This window comes from Epinephelus fuscoguttatus, linkage group LG10 (genome assembly GCF_011397635.1).
Source record: "Epinephelus fuscoguttatus linkage group LG10, E.fuscoguttatus.final_Chr_v1".
NCBI lineage: Eukaryota > Metazoa > Chordata > Actinopteri > Perciformes > Serranidae > Epinephelus > Epinephelus fuscoguttatus.
In genome coordinates this window covers 964,462-982,318 of record NC_064761.1, presented here as the reverse complement: position 1 = coordinate 982,318, position 17,857 = coordinate 964,462, and the positions used below count along the sequence as shown (strand labels likewise).

Here is a 17,857-nt window from a genome sequence, read left to right as displayed (position 1 = left end):
GAAAAAATGCAGTCCGTGAGGTTTGTTTTAAATGAGAATTAAAAGACAAATCTTGATCAAATATTACTCCGAGGTTTCTTACGGTAGTGCTAGAGGCCAGAGCAATGCCATCTAGAGAAACTATGTCATCAGATAAAGAGTCTCTGAGTTGTTTGGGGCCAAGAACAATAACTTCAGTTTTGTCTGAATTTAACATCAGGAAATTGGTGCTCATCCAGGTTTTTATGTCTTTAAGGCAGTTATGGAGTTTAGTTAATTGATTACTGTCTTCTGGCTTCATCGATAAATACAACTGAGTATCATCCGCATAACAATGGAAATTTATAGAGTGATTTCTAATGATGTTACCTAAAGGAAACATATACAGAGTAAATAGGATTGGTCCGAGCACAGAAACTTGCGGAACTCCAAAACAAACTTTGGTACGTAAGGACGATTCATTATGAACGTGAACAAACTGAAAACGATCAGATAAATAAGATTTAAACCAGCTCAGTGCAGAACCTTTTAGGCCAATTAAGTGATCCAGTCTCTGCAGTAGAATTTGATGGTCAATTGTGTCAAACGCACTAAGATCTAATAAAACAAGTACAGAGACAAGTCCTTTGTCTGAAACAATCAGAAGGTCATTTATAATTTTAACTAGTGCTGTCTCAGTGCTATGATGCACTCTAAATCCTGACTGAAATTCCTCAAATAGATTATTATCATGGAGAAAATCACACAGCTGGTCTGCGACTACTTTCTCAAGGATCTTTGACACAAAGGGAAGATTAGATATTGGTCTATAGTTGGCTAACACCTCTGGATCCAGGGTGGGCTTTTTTAGTAGAGGTTTAATTACAGCTACCTTAAAAGACTGTGGTACATAGCCTGTTAATAAGGATATATTGATCATATCTAATATATGAGTGTTAACTAAAGGAAAGACCTCCTTAAGTAGCCTAGTTGGGATGGGGTCTAAGAGACACGTTGATGATTTAGATGAAGAAATCAATGTGGTCAATTCTTGAAGAGAAATTGGGGAGAAGCAATCTAAATATATATTAGGTTTTACACCTGTGTTTGAGGTTAGATAGGTACTATGTGAGGACAGAAGGTCATGAATTTTGCCTCTAATAGTTAGAATTTTGTCATTAAAAAAGCTCATAAAATCATTACTGCTAAGGGCTAAAGGAATACAAGGCTCAATAGAGCTTTGACTCTCAGTCAGCCTGGCTACAGTGCTGAAAAGAAACCTGGGGTTGTTCTTATTGTCTTCTGTTAATGCTGAGTAATAGTTTGCTCTGGCATTGCAGAGGCCCCTCTTATAAGTTTTGAGACTGTCTGTCCAGATTAAACGAGATTCTTCCAGTTTGGTTAATCGCCAATTCCTTTCAAATTTTCTCGATATTTGTTTTAACTTACGGGTTTGAGAGTTATACCAAGGAGCGAACTTTCTTTGCTTTTTTAACTTCTTTTTAAGAGGAGCTACAGAGTCAAGTGTTGTTCGCAGCGAGCCTACGGCGCTATCGACAAAATGATCAAAGTCGGTACAGGAAACCTCTGTTACTGAGGGACTTGGTATTGAATTTAATGACGGAGTAATCTTTTCCTTAAATTTTGCGACAGCACTATCTGATAAACATCTAGTATAGTAACTGTTGCTGAGTGGCGTGTGGTCGAGTAAAAAGAAATCAAAAGTAATCAGATAATGATCCGATAGCGAGGGATTCTGTGGAAAGACTTTCAGATTATCAATTTCAATTCCATACGTCAGAACTAGATCGAGGGTATGGTTAAAACAGTGAGTGGGTTCATGTACACCCTGAGTCCTGGTCTCAACTCTGGGTTGTCAGGGATTTAAATTACTAATAAAGTTTGCCAGGTTCCTAGAAATGAGAGCAGCTCCATCCAAAGTGGGATGAATGCCGTCTCTCCTCATAAGACCAGGTTTTCCCCAGAAAGTTTGCCAATTATTAACGAAACCCACATCGTTTGCTGAACACCACCTGGACAGCCAGCGATTAAATGATGACATGCGGCTAAACATGTCATCACTGGTCAGATTTGGGAGGGGTCCAGAGAAAACTACGGAGTCCGACATCGTTTTTGCATATTCACACACCGAGGCAATATTAATTTTAGTGACCTCCGATTGGCGTAACCGGGTGTCATTGCCGCCGACGTGAATAACAATCTTACTGAATCTACGTTTAGCTTTAGCCAGCAGTTTTAAATTAGATTCAATGTCGCCCGCTCTGGCCCCAGGGATACATTTGACTATGGTCGCTGGTGTTGCTAACTTCACGTTTCTCAGAATAGAGCTGCCAATAACCAGAGTTTTATCCTCAGCGGGTGTGTCGCTGAGTGGTGAAAAGCGGTTGGAAACGTGAACAGGCTGGTGGTGAGCCGTGGGCTTCGGCTTGGAGCTGTGCTTCTGGCGAACCGTAACCCAACCTCCCGGCTGAACGGGAGTTACCGGAGGACAGTTAGCAGAGGCTAAGGCTATGCTATGTGGCTCCGCACTGGCTACAGGGGGCTGGCTAACTACCGCAGCTACTGAATGGTTTTCCATGGTGCGGAGCCGCGCTTCTAATTCACTAAGCCTCGCCTCCAACGCAGCAAATAAGCCACACTTGTTACAGTTACCACTGTCGCTAAAGGAGGCAGAGGCATAACTGAACATTTGGCACACCGAGCAAGAAAGAGCAGAGGGAGAAGCCATCGCTAACTTTAAAGCTAATGTAGCTACCAAGGCTAGTAACGTGCAAACAACAGCTAAGAGATTAGTGAGAAAGTCGTAGAAAGGAGAGCTATAAGTGCTTAAACAGAACTAGTGTGGGTTAAGACTTGAAGTAGACGTTAAAGCAACGTTAAAGCAACTGAAGTGAGAAACACCGGAAATGACACAACTCCCTACAACTCAACTACACACATACACAGCTCCACACACACACAGACACACAGACACACACACACACACACACACACACACACACAAGCCACACACATCAGGCTCAGCCTGTAGCATAAGGCTATTTAGTTTGTTTAACAAAAGGACAAGGTATAGACCTGCTCTATAGGTAACCTTAAATGACTTCTGTTGTGATCCAATATGATGGTAGGGGAAACACTGCCATATGATAAGAAAGGGGTCTGGTGGAAAGCGATCACAGACGCAGTCACCATGTATATTGCAAGAGATGTGGTGCCCATATATAGGCTACCGTGGAAAAGCCGGGGTTGATTCACATGCTGAAAGTTTTGGACCCCAGGTATGTGCTACCAGGCCGCAAATATATTTAAATAGTGAATCGGATTTGTTGGGAAAAAATCGGAGATTTTTTTCAAGGCCATATTGCCCAGCCCTACTTGATGGTGCATGCTGTAAAAACACATGCACTCATAATTCAAGGAGGGTATCAATAAAGCTATCCAGTGATGTTTTAAAATAAAGACAGTGAGTTCAAAGTACAGTGAACGCAAGGAGCAGTCAGACAAGGATTTTAATGGGCTGTACCTCTGAGAAAGTGGTGATGTAATCCCAGCATGTCTAAAACAGAGTAATGTTGCCAGTACAACACTGCCATCAAGGCATCCACAGGAGCAACAGCAGCTTGCTCCAGCAACTCTCTACAAAAGGGGTACTCAGCCTGTTTTCATTCAAGGCCCAAATATAAATTCTATATTAACTTGAGGTCAGGACCAATTCAAAGCACAGCAAGATATGGTAAAACGTCATCAATAATAATGTGATGTGATGTGATGTGATGTGATGAATAAGTCAGTAATTGACAGTGGTGACTTCTTGAGATTGGATTGGAGTAAATGCACACACAGGAATTGACAATGTCTTAAAAACTTCTTCAGACTTATTATATACAGTTTTAGGAGAGCCATACAGACTATAGACTATAAGACTATGATGAGGAACTGAAAGGACTTTAACTGGATTGTTTTTTTATTTTTGTTTTTTTTTTGTTATGTTTTGTTTTTTAATATTTAACAGATCAGAAGTCAGCTGAATGGTCAGAACAAGGTCCGAGCCATCAACATGTACGCACTGCCATTCATCAGATGCCCAGCTGGGATCGTAAGCTGGCCAAAGGAGAAGATAGAAGCCACAGATATCAAGACAAGAAAGCTCCTCACTACGCATAGAGGGTTCCACCCCAAGTCCAGCACCCTGAGGCTACACACTAAGCGGAAAGAGGGAGGCCAAGGACTAGTGAGCATCAGAGCCACTATCCAGGATAAAACATCCAAAATCCAGGAGTACAAGAAGATGGCCCCAAAGGATGAGCTGCTAAGTGAATGCCTCAGACAACAGAAACCTGATGAGATTAAAGAGGTGGAGGAGCAAACAACATAGAGGGACAAACCCCTAAATGGTGAATACCACTGTCAGATAGAGGAAGTGGCTGATATCAAGAAGACTTACCAGTGGCTGGAGAATGCTCGACTGATAGACAGCACGGAGGCACTACTAATCGCAGCACAATAACAGGCCCTAAGCACAAAGGCCATAGAGGCCAGGGTCTACAGCAGATCAGACCCAAGGTGCAGGCTGTGCAAAGATGCCCCTGAGACAGTCCAGCACATACTGTAGTGACAGGGTCTAAGATGCAAGCAGGATCAGCGTACATGGAGAGGCACAACCAAGTGGCTGGGATAGTGTACTGGAACATCTGTACCCAGTATGGACTGGAAGTACCCAAATCCCAATGGGACACACACCGAAGGTGGTTGAGAACAACAGGGCTAAGATCCTGTGGGACTTCAGCTTCCAGACTGACAAACAGCAGCTGGCTAACCAACCGGACATAGTGGTTGTTGATAAACACCAGAAGAGGGCAGTGGAGGAAGATGTGGCAATACCGGCCGACAGCAAAATCAGAAAGAAGGAACAGGAAAAGGTGGAGAAGCATCAAGGGTTGAAAGAATGCCTAGACCAATTTGGGTCAGATTGACTGTGTAGGAGTAGTTTGACTCCCAAATGCATTATCTGGGTGTGTTAGTCTGACTTTGAGAAATTCAGTGGGACTAACATGTTAATATGTATTCCAAAAGTCCAGATATAGTCAGACTAACACACTAAATCAACTTTCTCTAATGTCACGTAAACATACTCAGTGATTCACTGAAAGAGTACCTCTTTGACAAACTACCTCACCAAAAATGTTCATGTATGTGTTTTTGTGAAAATAGTTGAAATCCTCCTCCTCCTGTTTGTTTGCTTAAACTATGTTGATCAGTTGTTTGAGTCAAAACTATATATTTGTGAAGTGTTTTTAAAGATTTACATCTTCAGTCTGAACTAGGGGTGGAGAAGTCAGGAAGTTTAGAGAGACAAACAAACACAGTGTTGGTTTTGGTCAGCATCACTCTTTAAACTCTTGAACACTGATATCAATCAATCAATCAATCAATCAATCAATCAGTCAATCAGTTTCATTTATAAAGCCCAGTATCACAAATCACAATTTGCCTCAGAGGGCTTTACAGCATACAACATCCCTCTGTCCTTAGGACCCTCGCAGCGGATAAGAACCCCCGGAAGAGCAACTGAGGAGGGATCCCTCTTGTGCTAATAAGGTCCACAAGAGGGATATCCACAGTACAGTTATTTTACATGTGTATTACTTGGTCAAAATCCAAGCACATGTAACTGAAATGACTATGACAAACTGCACATTTGTATCTAATTTGGATCTAACTTGGTACTCCCAGCCTGACTTTGCAGGACCTTATTTCCACAAGAGCTGTCTGGAGTAGTAGGTGAGACATACCTGCTTTGTCAGTGGACCAAGCCACATTAACACCACATTAAGTGCAGTAGAGGATGTTAGTAAAAGTTTCCCCAGCTCTGGCTGTTTTCAACCTCCATCATCCTGCTGTCAGTGCAGTGGAACAGCATCAGTCACCAGCTTGTTCCACTGAGGACCACACAGTGCTGCTTTGGGCCTTTATTTGTAATGAATGCCATCCACGTTGAAAATACCTCATCCCATTAACACCATAAGCAACATGATTAGCTGAAGGCATTTAGGGAGTTTTTGAGAATTGCTCTGCCATTTCTGCATGATCCACCTCGCTCTTCTTTCTTACTCTTCTACAGCCTCAGAGAGGCTATTTGTTCACAAATTATCCACAGATAGAAGGTGACTGTGTAAATACCACTGAGACATGTCAATCTGTAAAGTAATCACATGCAGTGCTATGGTAAGTATATATCTATTTCATCCTCATATTGCTGTATTTTATCTAAGCTACTGCCAACACCCCAATCCCCCCTTAGCGATTAATAAACACACAGATTCTATAGCAAGTATATGCAAGTGTCTGTGAGACTGTAATGTTGACTTAAAATCAAAATGCATGATGGATCATCAGGTCTTCCTTGCTTGTTAAATTTGAGGTACTAAGATGCAAGTATGAAAAAAGAAGAGACAATCAGAGGATTTGGAATGAATAGAGTAACTGAATCAAATGACACAAACCAAAACCAATGCTAATGTTAGCATAGCAACATGTTAAGTGCTTTCTACTGCTTTCTAGAGCGCTGCAGGGGCGGCCAACAGGCTAAATCTATCCTGAGCTATAGGTTAGCCATCGGGCTGCTTCTCAACATGGATCACATGTTCTTTGCTGATATCAGCTGATAAAACAATTTGCAAACAGCAAGCTAATACAGAAACATTACAGATAATATTATTCTAAAAATGATTGTAACTCATTTTCAAGCATTCTATCAACATGATGGTGGTCAATCACTGCCAGCTTCTTGTTTGTCACTGTTTTGGCCAATGAGCAAGTGCCTGCTCACGGCTATGGAGTGCAGCAGCGAAGCTCGAGCAATGAGCAACAACATCACTTAACAACCTCAGAGACAGGGGGGTCATTAAAAACAGGAAATTTCTTGAAGTTACACGCAGAATCTTTAAGTAACACTAAGGCGTAGATTGTCTTATCCAAGAATCCCTCAAGTTCAGTTTGCCCTTTTGCCTTGTGAACCAGATGTGTTACAGTCTTTGTAAATCCCCTCAACTCTTGATGCCCACAGACGAATGAGTATAAACCCCTGCTGTTACGATGCAGAGCAGAACATGCAGAGACAACTTGTAAGTGTGTTTGTCTTGTCTCCATGCTCACCAGAATCACTTTTCTTCTGAAGCTTAAACAAAGATTCTTTTTAAAACTTTTAACCTGAGTGAAGTTATCTTCCACACCCCCTGATCCACTGACTCTCCCTGAGGCACAGTAAATCTGCCTTCTGCAAGACACAAACTGTTATTGTTGTTGTTATTACTACTGCACCATTTCATCATAAATAACTTTTTCTAGATATTAGAAATTTAAATCATTACCACCTCTTAATATTCCCCACCTGCATTTCCCACACCATGCACAAGCAGCAGGATGTGTTTGTCTACTTGTCCAACTGGCCGAGAGCCATCCAGAGAAGACCTGGAGCCCTAAGGAAAGAGATACCAATGAGGTCAATAATTTTGCATTAGCATTTTGACTACACACTAATCCAAACTGAGAATGATTACATGGACTGACCTTTGAAAAAAAAGAATTCATTTTGGACGTTTCATCTCTGTGTGAAACATTTAATTTGTATAGGAACGTAGCATCCTCATGTAACCCACAAATGTGATCACACATTCAAGCCAGCGTATGCCAAAATCCTGCCCTACTTTTGGTTATTCACTAATGAATTATTGTACAACCTGATTCCACAAACAGTAGGATGTTGTGTAAAATATAGATTAAAAATAGAATTCAAAGATGAGAGATGTTTAAACATATATTTCATCAAATACAATATAAAGACAAGATATTTAATATTCAAACTGATAACCTTTGTTGTTTATTTGTTAACATGCACTAATTTTGTGTTTGATACCTGTAACATGTTCCCAAAATGTTGGGACAGGAGTGTGTTTACCACTGTATGACATCATCAGTAAGTGTTTGGGAACTGAGGACACTGTTGATGTTTTGAAAGTGAAATTCTTTCCCATTCTTGCTTGAAATACAACTTCAGTTGCTTAACAGACCGACTTTCCTATTGTCAGATTTTGTGCTTCATAATGCCCTACACATATTCAATAGGAGACAGGTCTGGACTGAAGGAAGGTCAGTCTAGTACCTGCACTCTTTAACTACAATGCCACACTGTTGAACACACGCAGAATGTGTCTCATTGTCTAGCTGAAATAAGCAGGGACACCCCCTGAATAAGACGTTGTCTGGATGGCAGCATATGTTGCTCCAAAACATGTGTTTACCTTTCAGCATTCATGGTGCCATCACAGGTGTGCATGGCCATGGGAACCAACAAACCTCCACACCATCCCAGATGCTGGCTTTGAACTTTGAGCTGGTAACAATCTGGATGGTCCTTTTCCTCTTTAGCTCGAAGGACACAACGTCCATGATTTCCAAAAACAATTTGAAATGTGAACTCATCAGACCACAGCACACTTTTCCACTTTGTAAGGTAAAGTTTATCAGTTCAATTATAAACTATCTTGTCTTAAATTTCATACAGTTTAAAAAAGTTTTGCAAATCTTTGCAATCTGTTTTTATCTACAGTACAGGCCAAAAGTTTGGACACACCTTCTCATTCAGTGCGTTTTCTTTATTTTCATGACTATTTACATTGTAGATTCTCACTGAAGGCATCAAAACTATGAATGAACACATGTGGAGTTATGTACTTAACAAAAAAAGGTGAAATAACTGAAAACATGTTTTATATTCTAGTTTCTTCAAAATAGCCACCCTTTGCTCTGATTACTGCTTTGCACACTCTTGGCATTCTCTCCATGAGCTTCAAGAGGTAGTCACCTGAAATGGTTTCCACTTCACAGGTGTGCCTTATCAGGGTTAATTAGTGGAATTTCTTGCTTTATCAATGGGGTTGGGACCATCAGTTGTGTTGTGCAGAAGTCAGGTTAATCCACAGCCAACAGCCCTATTGGACAACTGTTAAAATTCATATTATGGCAAGAACCAATCAGCTAACTAAAGAAAAACGAGTGGCCATCATTACTTTAAGAAATGAAGGTCAGTGAGTCCGGAAAATTGCAAAAACCTTAAATGTGTCCCCAAGTGGAGTCGCAAAAATCATCAAGCGCTACAATGAAACTGGCACACATGAGGGCCGACCCAGGAAAGGAAGACCAAGAGTCACCTCTGCTTCTGAGGATAAGTTCATCCGAGTCACCAGCCTCAGAAATTGCAAGTTAACAGCAGCTCAGATCAGAGACCAGATGAATGCCACACAGACTTCTAGCAGCAGACCCATCTCTAGAACAACTGTTAAGAGGAGACTGCGCGAATCAGGCCTTCATGGTCAAATAGCTGCTAGGAAACCACTGCTAAGGAGAGGCAACAAGCAGAAGAGATTTGTTTGGGCCAAGAAACACAAGGAATGGACATTAGACCAGTGGAAATCTGTGCTTTGGTCTGATGAGTCCAAATTTGAGATCTTTGGTTCCAACCGCCGTGTCTTTGTGAGACGCAGAAAAGGTGAACGGATGGATTCCACATGCCTGGTTCCCACTGTGAAGCATGGAGGAGGAGGAGGTGTGATGGTGTGGGGGTGTTTTGCTGGTGACACTGTTGGGGATTTATTCAAAATTGAAGGCACACTGAACCAGCATGGCTACCACAGCATCCTGCAGCGACATGCCATCCCATCCGGTTTGCGTTTAGTTGGACGATCATTTATTTTTCAACAGGACAATGACCCCAAACACACCTCCAGGCTGTGTAAGGGCTATTTGACCAAGAAGGAGAGTGATGGAGTGCTGCGGAAGATGACCTGGCCTCCACAGTCACCGGACCTGAACCCAATCGAGATGGTTTGGGGTGAGCTGGACCGCAGAGTGAAGGCAAAGGGGCCAACAAGTGCTAAACACCTCTGGGAACTCCTTCAAGACTGATGGAAAATCATTTCAGGTGACTACCTCTTGAAGCTCATGGAGAGAATGCCAAGAGTGTGCAAAGCAGTAATCAGAGCAAAGGGTGGCTATTTTGAAGAAACTAGAATATAAAACATGTTTTTAGTTATTTCACCTTTTTTTGTTAAGTACATAACTCCACATGTGTTCATTCATAGTTTTGATGCCTTCAGTGAGAATCTACAATGTAAATAGTCATGAAAATAAAGAAAACGCATTGAATGAGAAGGTGTGTCCAAACTTTTGGCCTGTACTGTATGCTTTACACAGCGTCCCAGTTTCTTGAGAGTTGCATTTGTATTTAATTGTGCAGGTTTTCCCACACTTTTGAAAAACATCAAATTCAAGATGTTTATAGGGCCGATTTCCTCAAACTCAAGGACCCAAAACAGCACAATTTGACATACAGTTTAAGGTTAATAAGTTGCAACACTGACAGATTCTATGAGTAGTGCTGTCAAGAGATTAAAAAAATGGAGAGATTAATTAATTATGATCTGTAATTAATTGATCTAATTAATCTCTTTTTTAAGCTCATCTCAAAATTGCTGAGAAAAGCCCTCAACTTGAGGTATTTTCATTTAAATTCATTACATTATTGTGGCAGATGATCAAAAGATTGATATATATATATATGTATATATATAACAAAAAGTGGTTTTATAGTCATAATTATTGTTTTCAACAATAGCACACTTGAACACAGATGCAGTACACCTAGCCATTACATTCTATTGTTTTTGAGATTAGTCCCAATAAAGAGTGCTGCAACCTTCAGTCTTGACCACCAGGGGGGTGCTTGACTGTCATGACATGTCAGCTTCATGAAAAGCATAGCTGCAGATTAACACAACAATAAATGTAAAAACACACAGAAACAATACATCTGTGATCAGTTCCTTAATTTTATTTTAACAATTTTCTAAATTACTTTCCTCTTTTCCAATTTCTCATTTTATTTCATGGAAGTGATCAATGTAAGTGCACTTGTCCTTTAAACTTAATAAAAAATAAAAGCTAACAAAATAAAAGAGACCTGGTACATTCGTTACAGCTGTATCAGTTTATAGAACAGTTTTGAACAGTTAGAACAAGAGGCTGCACTGCAACGTGCAAATCACTCCTTCTCGTGGCTGCCTGCGCTTTCCCTGTCCTTGCGGCTGCAATTTACGCTGTCTTCTCTTCTTCAAACTACAACACCCATAATTCATGTAGGAACTGCTGCAGTCAATGTGCAGCCGGTGGGAGCTGCATGACAACTCAACCACCATGATCAGTTTTTAATGTTTTATCAGGCAATAACTACTCCAGACTCTGCTCTAGTGTAATTTTCGGGACAATCAGGGCAGGATTCAGGATTCAGGACAACTGCTTGAATTTCGGGACCGTCCCAAATTTTTCGGCACAGTCCCGAAATCTAAGCAGTTGTCCTGAATCCTGAATCCTGCCTTGATTGTCCCAAAAATTACACGGAGGTTGCCGGGGAGGTCAGATACTTGCGTGCTAGGGCAGACAGCTTTTCATACTGAAGCATGGGCTCTGCTCTGTAGCACTGCAGCTCTCCCACAACTCAAGCACAAAGAAGCCCAATTGTACGCCTACAGACGGATTTTATAAAAGGCAACTCTGTGGCATACAGAAACAGTAAAGTTCGAGATTAAAAATGAGATTAACACGATCAAAAAACATAGCGCGTTAAATATGGCTGTAATTGATTATTCGCAATTAACGCGATAATTTGACACCCCTATTTATGAGAACAAACAGGTTTAAGAGAAGGTCACAGACAATGATTAAATAGAGAGAGACTTGAACGTTTTGTTGTTTCCACAGTTGTCATTGATGTGTTTTCTGTAACTTCAAGTCTTTGAGAGCAGCTCGAAGTCAAGTCTTGGGTCTTTAGTCAGAGCAATTTATGCTCTTGCAAAATGTTTCAGTCATCTCCATGGCAACCAGATACTCCCTGTTTTTGTGAGTCTATTTCTGTCACTAGCCATGTTTCCATCACCCTGTTTAGATGCGCATCTAGAAGTATCGCATTGGAAATTTATGATGGAAACGCTAAAATTCGAATTAAAATCCCCTGATTCGCACAAACTAAAATACGCTCACTTTAGCCGGGTTTTGGTTGATTCGAAAAAATGCTGATTCGCAAAACAGGGGATGGAAACAGTTATGTTCGAATTAAGTCTGACATAGCGCACCTCTCTCCATGGTGAAATCCACACTCGGTCGGGAAGGCGGTAATGCATTTACAAGCTGGTTGCCAACCGGCAGAAAACGTAGAAGAAGAAGAATGCGAGACTTGTTTTGTTTCCGGATCTGCGGAAAACTCGCACAAGTTCGTAGTTTTCACCAAAGTCCGTACATTTAATGGAAACACACAGCATTTGTATTTCTTTTAATGCGCATTTCCCAATGATGCAAATCACTTTTGGATGGAAACATAGCTACTGTTTAGTAAAGAGTAATCTGCACAGACAGCTGTTTAAATCACACAAATATCCCACTTAACATGTGTGCTTATCTCATTAATTTTATTGTCATTGAGTAATTAGCCCCCAGTCTGTCTGTAAGAGGCAGATTCTGCTCACTCATTTTTCTGGCCCATAGGTGTATAATGGATCAGCCTGTCCTCTCTACTCCACAGGAGCTGCTGCTGATAGACACTCCATCCGTGTACAGAGATGCTGAATGCAGGTCAAAGTCGGTGTGGATTTAAAACTACTGTCTCCTTGCAGACAATAGTAACACTATCACTCACAACGCATGACAAAATATGACGTTGTCTGCAACATAGAAACATTTTCCATGCACATGACATAAAAGAAAAGTGTCGTGCAGCAATTTTTATGTCAGTCCCACATCATTTCCGTCAAGCATCCCTCAGCAAAAGTGTTACACGCCCAGCATAAATTAGGCTTTACGTTTCAACTGCACTGTTTTTTTCCGAATTTTATTCCTGTGTATTGCACCTAAAACTGTTTGATTGTGGAATGTTAGCATGTGCATCTCTGTGACTGTGTCAGTTATTGATGCTATTTTGGCACTGATTTATGTGCTTTTTGTAAAGTCTCAAGTCAAATTAGGTGCTCTGGCAGTCAAGTCTCAAATCACAACATCACATAGCAGTCAAGTTCAAATCACGTCAAAAGTCCTCATTTGCAAGGTGACTCAAGTCCATGTTAGTCTACATCTCTGATAAGATCCATTACCAGAATCTGAGGACAGTGTTTTAGTTATTTGCTTATGGAATTCATATGCAAATATAAATTATTAAAATTTACTGTAGCTGTTAGTCAAATGGGTGTACACTGCATTTGTTCACTTACCATTACTTCATCAGAAAACAGGGGCTCTTGACTCCTAGCAAGCCCAATAGAGCGAGTCATGTAGAGGTTTCCATCCAGATCAGAGTATTTCCCTGTTAGTGATGTTTCACAGAGTCTGGTAAGATAAACACAAGCAAGTGGTTTGTAAGTTGATGCATTTGTGGCTAAGCTGATAATAGTTATGTACTTTTAATACTTTATAATGATTATTTTGGACTAATTCCATCTATCCTTTTCTCTCTTAGCCACTCACACTAATGCGCTAATGTTTCCAACAAAGTGTTGGAAAGTGAGTACGCCAAAAAGTAATTCTATGGAACTGGATTTTTTTTATCGATATATTTAACAATCTTTTAACATGTATGTAGAACACAACCATTTGTTCTCTCCATCAAAAATGGAAAATGAACAAATTGACTGTGTGGTCTTGATTGGTGAGAGTGTTTTCCACAGTAGGAGCACAGAGCAGGTGAATTTTAGCATCTTTTATGATGAGGATACTTATCAATTTAAAGGCGAAACAAAATGTAACAGACAACTTTAGAACACCTAACAAATTACTGTACTGAGAATCTGTTGGAGCCTTTAAACATCACAAACTATAAAGTCTCACAGCTTCTGCCAAACTGTCAAAGGCACAGTAGGATCTCCCTCACCTGACGCTGAAGCTGCGGGGCACAAGTTCAATAGTTGACGCTTTTTTTAGTAAAAAGGCCTATTATCTAATGCTTTTTTGTTACATTTTGCTAGCTGTGAATTAATTCTTTGTATCAAAAGGTGACTATTTTGATTGAAAATAAGCATTATGCTGCTGTGCTCTTTAAATGCAATCTATAAATAGATTTCCCTCCACAAGGAATCAATCCCCCCTTGAATGAGTGCATTTGAGAAAATATTACTCATGCCCACTCCTATAAATTACAGCACTTGGTCGGTGAATAACTTTGAAACTTAACACTCAAAACTGATGATATCTTATAAGCCACAGACAGCATGACACAATTAAATACAAATCAATGTGTCTTGTTTGCTCAAGGAAAATGGTCAAACTGTGACAAAGAACAGGTTCATATAAGATTTCATTACTGCTGTGTACAAGCTGGGTCAGCTGAACAAACTGACCCCATAATATACCAGAATAGTGTTTAATAAAGAAGCAGGGCTTATTGTGAAAAGCCTGCCTTAAAGCCTCAGTGTGTAAAAATGGTGAGTAACAGTGACATCAGCGGTCAAATTCTAGAATGCAGGGCTTCCTCGCGCTCACTCGCTCACCCCTCCCGTCGGGTAAGTGACAGTGGCCTCATAGGACAGAAAGCCTTGCGCAGACAGAAATGGCATCATCCACGAGTTTTTCAAGTTTTTCAGGAGTAGGTCTATCTAGCTATGAGGTGAATATTTATTTAGGAATCTAAACCATGTTACGATATTGTAACGACCCTGCAGTAAATGTTCAGTTATAATGTCAATGTTCTGTGAATTAATGGCATGTTTGGGATTGAATGAGTATAGGTGGGGGGGCGGGGTGCGAGTGTGACGGGGATGAGAGCTGTGTGAGTGCGGGAGCTGGAGGAGAGAGCAGGAGTGCACAGTTGGAGTTACAGCTAAGTTCTTTTTTGTTAGTTGTTTTGGCGTAGTTATGGCCAACAGTAACCTGTACTGTTCAGTAATAAACGGTGGTTTGCCGAATAACTGCGTCATTCTTTCCACACGTCCTGGCGGGCGCTACAATATGTTATAGCTTACCAGTGAGATATAGGTTATCTGTGAGATATAACCTTATGTTAGGAGTGTTTTATTTCTAATTGTTTTGGTAACACAAGCAAACATTAGCACAGTAATGCTAAATAACAAGTTTTATGTGATATATGTATATAATATATGCGTTTCCAGAGTGTTCTTCCACAGGAGTTTTTTCCACCTGGAATAAGCAACGCCGATATTCACTCGAGTTTTGGCCCGTCCTTGCTTATCTGATCTTTTTCCTTTTATTTGGTGGCGTGGTTTCCCTCTTACTGGGCAAAACATATGTGTGGTCCTCCATTTAAAGTGCGACAGAATCATAAAAGTACAAAGTAGGTTCATGCAGAAGCGTCCCGGATTGAGCTTCACCGTCTCTGTCTACGGTGACGGCAAGTTCTAGGTAAACGTGAAAGGCGAAGCACGTATATCCCTTTCAGCCACTGTATTCAAATATGGCGACGCAAGAAGGCAGCCTCCAGCATGCCTGTGTATATATAGAGAAATCATTCCAAGCCTATGAGAAAGTTTCCCTTTGTATGTGAATTGCATTACACTTTAGTAAATATATATTTATGAAAGCAATAGTTGATATTTGCTAATAAACAACCACATAATTTACACATTGTAACTTTAAATAGACTAATCAGGATTAAACTGTTTCATTAAGACAACACAAAGCCGATGTTTGACCACTCGAACAGAGCCATTTACATATGAAAAAAAAGAAATGAAACAGACATAGGGGCAGGCAGTCAGTCTTAAGATATATAAAACATATTTTAACCATATGAAAGCTGCTGTGCCTGTATTATATATTGCCCTTATTAAGAAATAAATTAAAGCAGGCAGAGGCAAAATTAGAATTACCGCCCTGGGGTTGTATGCACCAGTCAAGTTTCTCTTACAATTTAAATCCATGTCCATGAAAACATGAATGCTTCATATACATGTTCCCACCAGCAGCACAAAAGATCTATACATTCAGCACAGTTTCAAGGTGGGAACCCAAGATTAGTGTCACCAATTCAGTATCTGACCAAATATTTCCTTTCTGGTCCTGAGATATGGCATTGAGTAATGGCCAGAAAAGTGTTTTATGCAGAACATTATAGCCCCTTTTACACTGCCAGATTTTCCGCGAATGTTGGGCTGATTTGCCGGCCAGCTGCAAGTGTTTATACACACAGAGCCGGAAAGGCGAGTTGATCCAAGGCGCCTAATTTTCTGCCTCGGAGGATAGTCATATTGGTGGAACCATAGACATATATACATAAACGCCGCGTTGACTGCTGCTGCCGATTGGAGGGGCGTGCCTAAAGCACAGCCATCTTGGTACAGTGCCACTCGCTCCTACAGCGCATTACATCTATAGAGGAATGACGTGTTTGCACTATTAAAGTGATCATAAATCGCTCAATTGTCGACATATATTTGTTTGTTACAAACGTCAGAAATGGAGGACAGATACAGACATAAATAGAACAAAAGGAACCCAGAAAACGTTCAGGTGTTCAGGTCTTTATTTAGAGAATTGCTTGTAGGGTATATATTGCATTTGATGATGATGATTATTATTATTATTATTATTATTATTATTATTATTATTATTATCATTATTATTATTATTATTGCTATTATCATTATTATTATCATCATCATCATCATGACTATCATTATAATTATATTGCTATTATCATTATCATTTTATTATTATTATCACTACCATTATAATGATATTGCTATTATCATTATTTTATCATAATCTTTTCCATTAGTATTATTATTATTATTATTATTATCATCACTATTATTATAACTATATTACTATCATCATTATTTTATTATGTGTATGTATCGTTATTATTATTATTTTTATTATCACTCTCATTATTATCATTATTATTATTATTGTAGGTATAAAATATACATATGGTGCACGTGTGTCATTGTGTCTCACAGAGGTTTTCTAAGGGCTCTAGTTTCCCAGCGCAGTGCAGGGTGGCGAACCCCGCGCAGAGCTAGTTTCGAGCAGCGCAATCCGAGGCACGCTCAGTTTGGTAGTTTGGCAGACCAAGGTGCGCTGAGATGGGTGTGGCGGCGCAGCAGGGGGGAGGTGTCGACAGATTCAGCTTGGCGCAGTGACAGTTTCGTGCCAAAAGGCTTCGCCGAAGGTGCGCTAAAACCTCGCCAACTGCAACCACGTCTACTGTCAGCGCAGGCGGAGCGCAGCCGGTGTAAGCCGAAGTTTGGCTGACCAGCGGACAGTGCACCAAAACCTCACAGGCAGGTTTCCAGAATAACAGGCACATTAACGATGCAATAAATAGCTAAAAAAAAACACTATTCAATGCAACTATCTGCAATCAGCACATAAATGTATCTGTATATCGACTGTCCCGTAACATCTGATGTCAGATCAAAGGGGATTAGCACCGTTTGGCACTCGTAATGGAAACCCAACCTGATTGGATTAACACAGTTGCAAACTAATGAGTTCACATCCCTCTCAGCCAACCACAAACAGCCACAGCATCAGATAGGGAGTATATATTCAGCAACTGTCATCTTAGAAAAGTCAAAAGAAAAGAAACCGAGTGAGACTGCGAGAGAGAAAGAGAGAGCACGCGCGCACGCGAGAAACGCACTATTGATTTACAACTGTGGTGACCTCCTCCCAGGCTACCTTTGCATCATCAGCCCGTGGAGGTCTGCTCACAGTTCCATATATTCGGACACTGCGAGCTTGGACCTCCCGGACCAAAACATCAGTTTCCTCCTGGAAGAGTTTGGCCGTCTGACACTGCTGCTCTCTTCCGCCATGGCGA

At 40.6% G+C, this 17,857-nt stretch overlaps 1 protein-coding gene across 1 annotated transcript in view; it reads right to left on the bottom strand.

Moving 5' to 3' along the window:
• The window catches only part of szt2 (SZT2 subunit of KICSTOR complex), a 461,751-nt gene that overhangs the window by 248,716 nt on the left and 195,178 nt on the right, over nt 1-17,857 (bottom strand). The window contains exons 45-46 of the mRNA XM_049588526.1: nt 13,293-13,407; nt 7,370-7,457 (exon numbers count right to left, since the gene is read on the bottom strand). Coding sequence (XP_049444483.1) covers nt 7,370-7,457; nt 13,293-13,407 — 203 coding nt within the window. The remainder of the gene's footprint in view (nt 1-7,369; nt 7,458-13,292; nt 13,408-17,857) is intronic.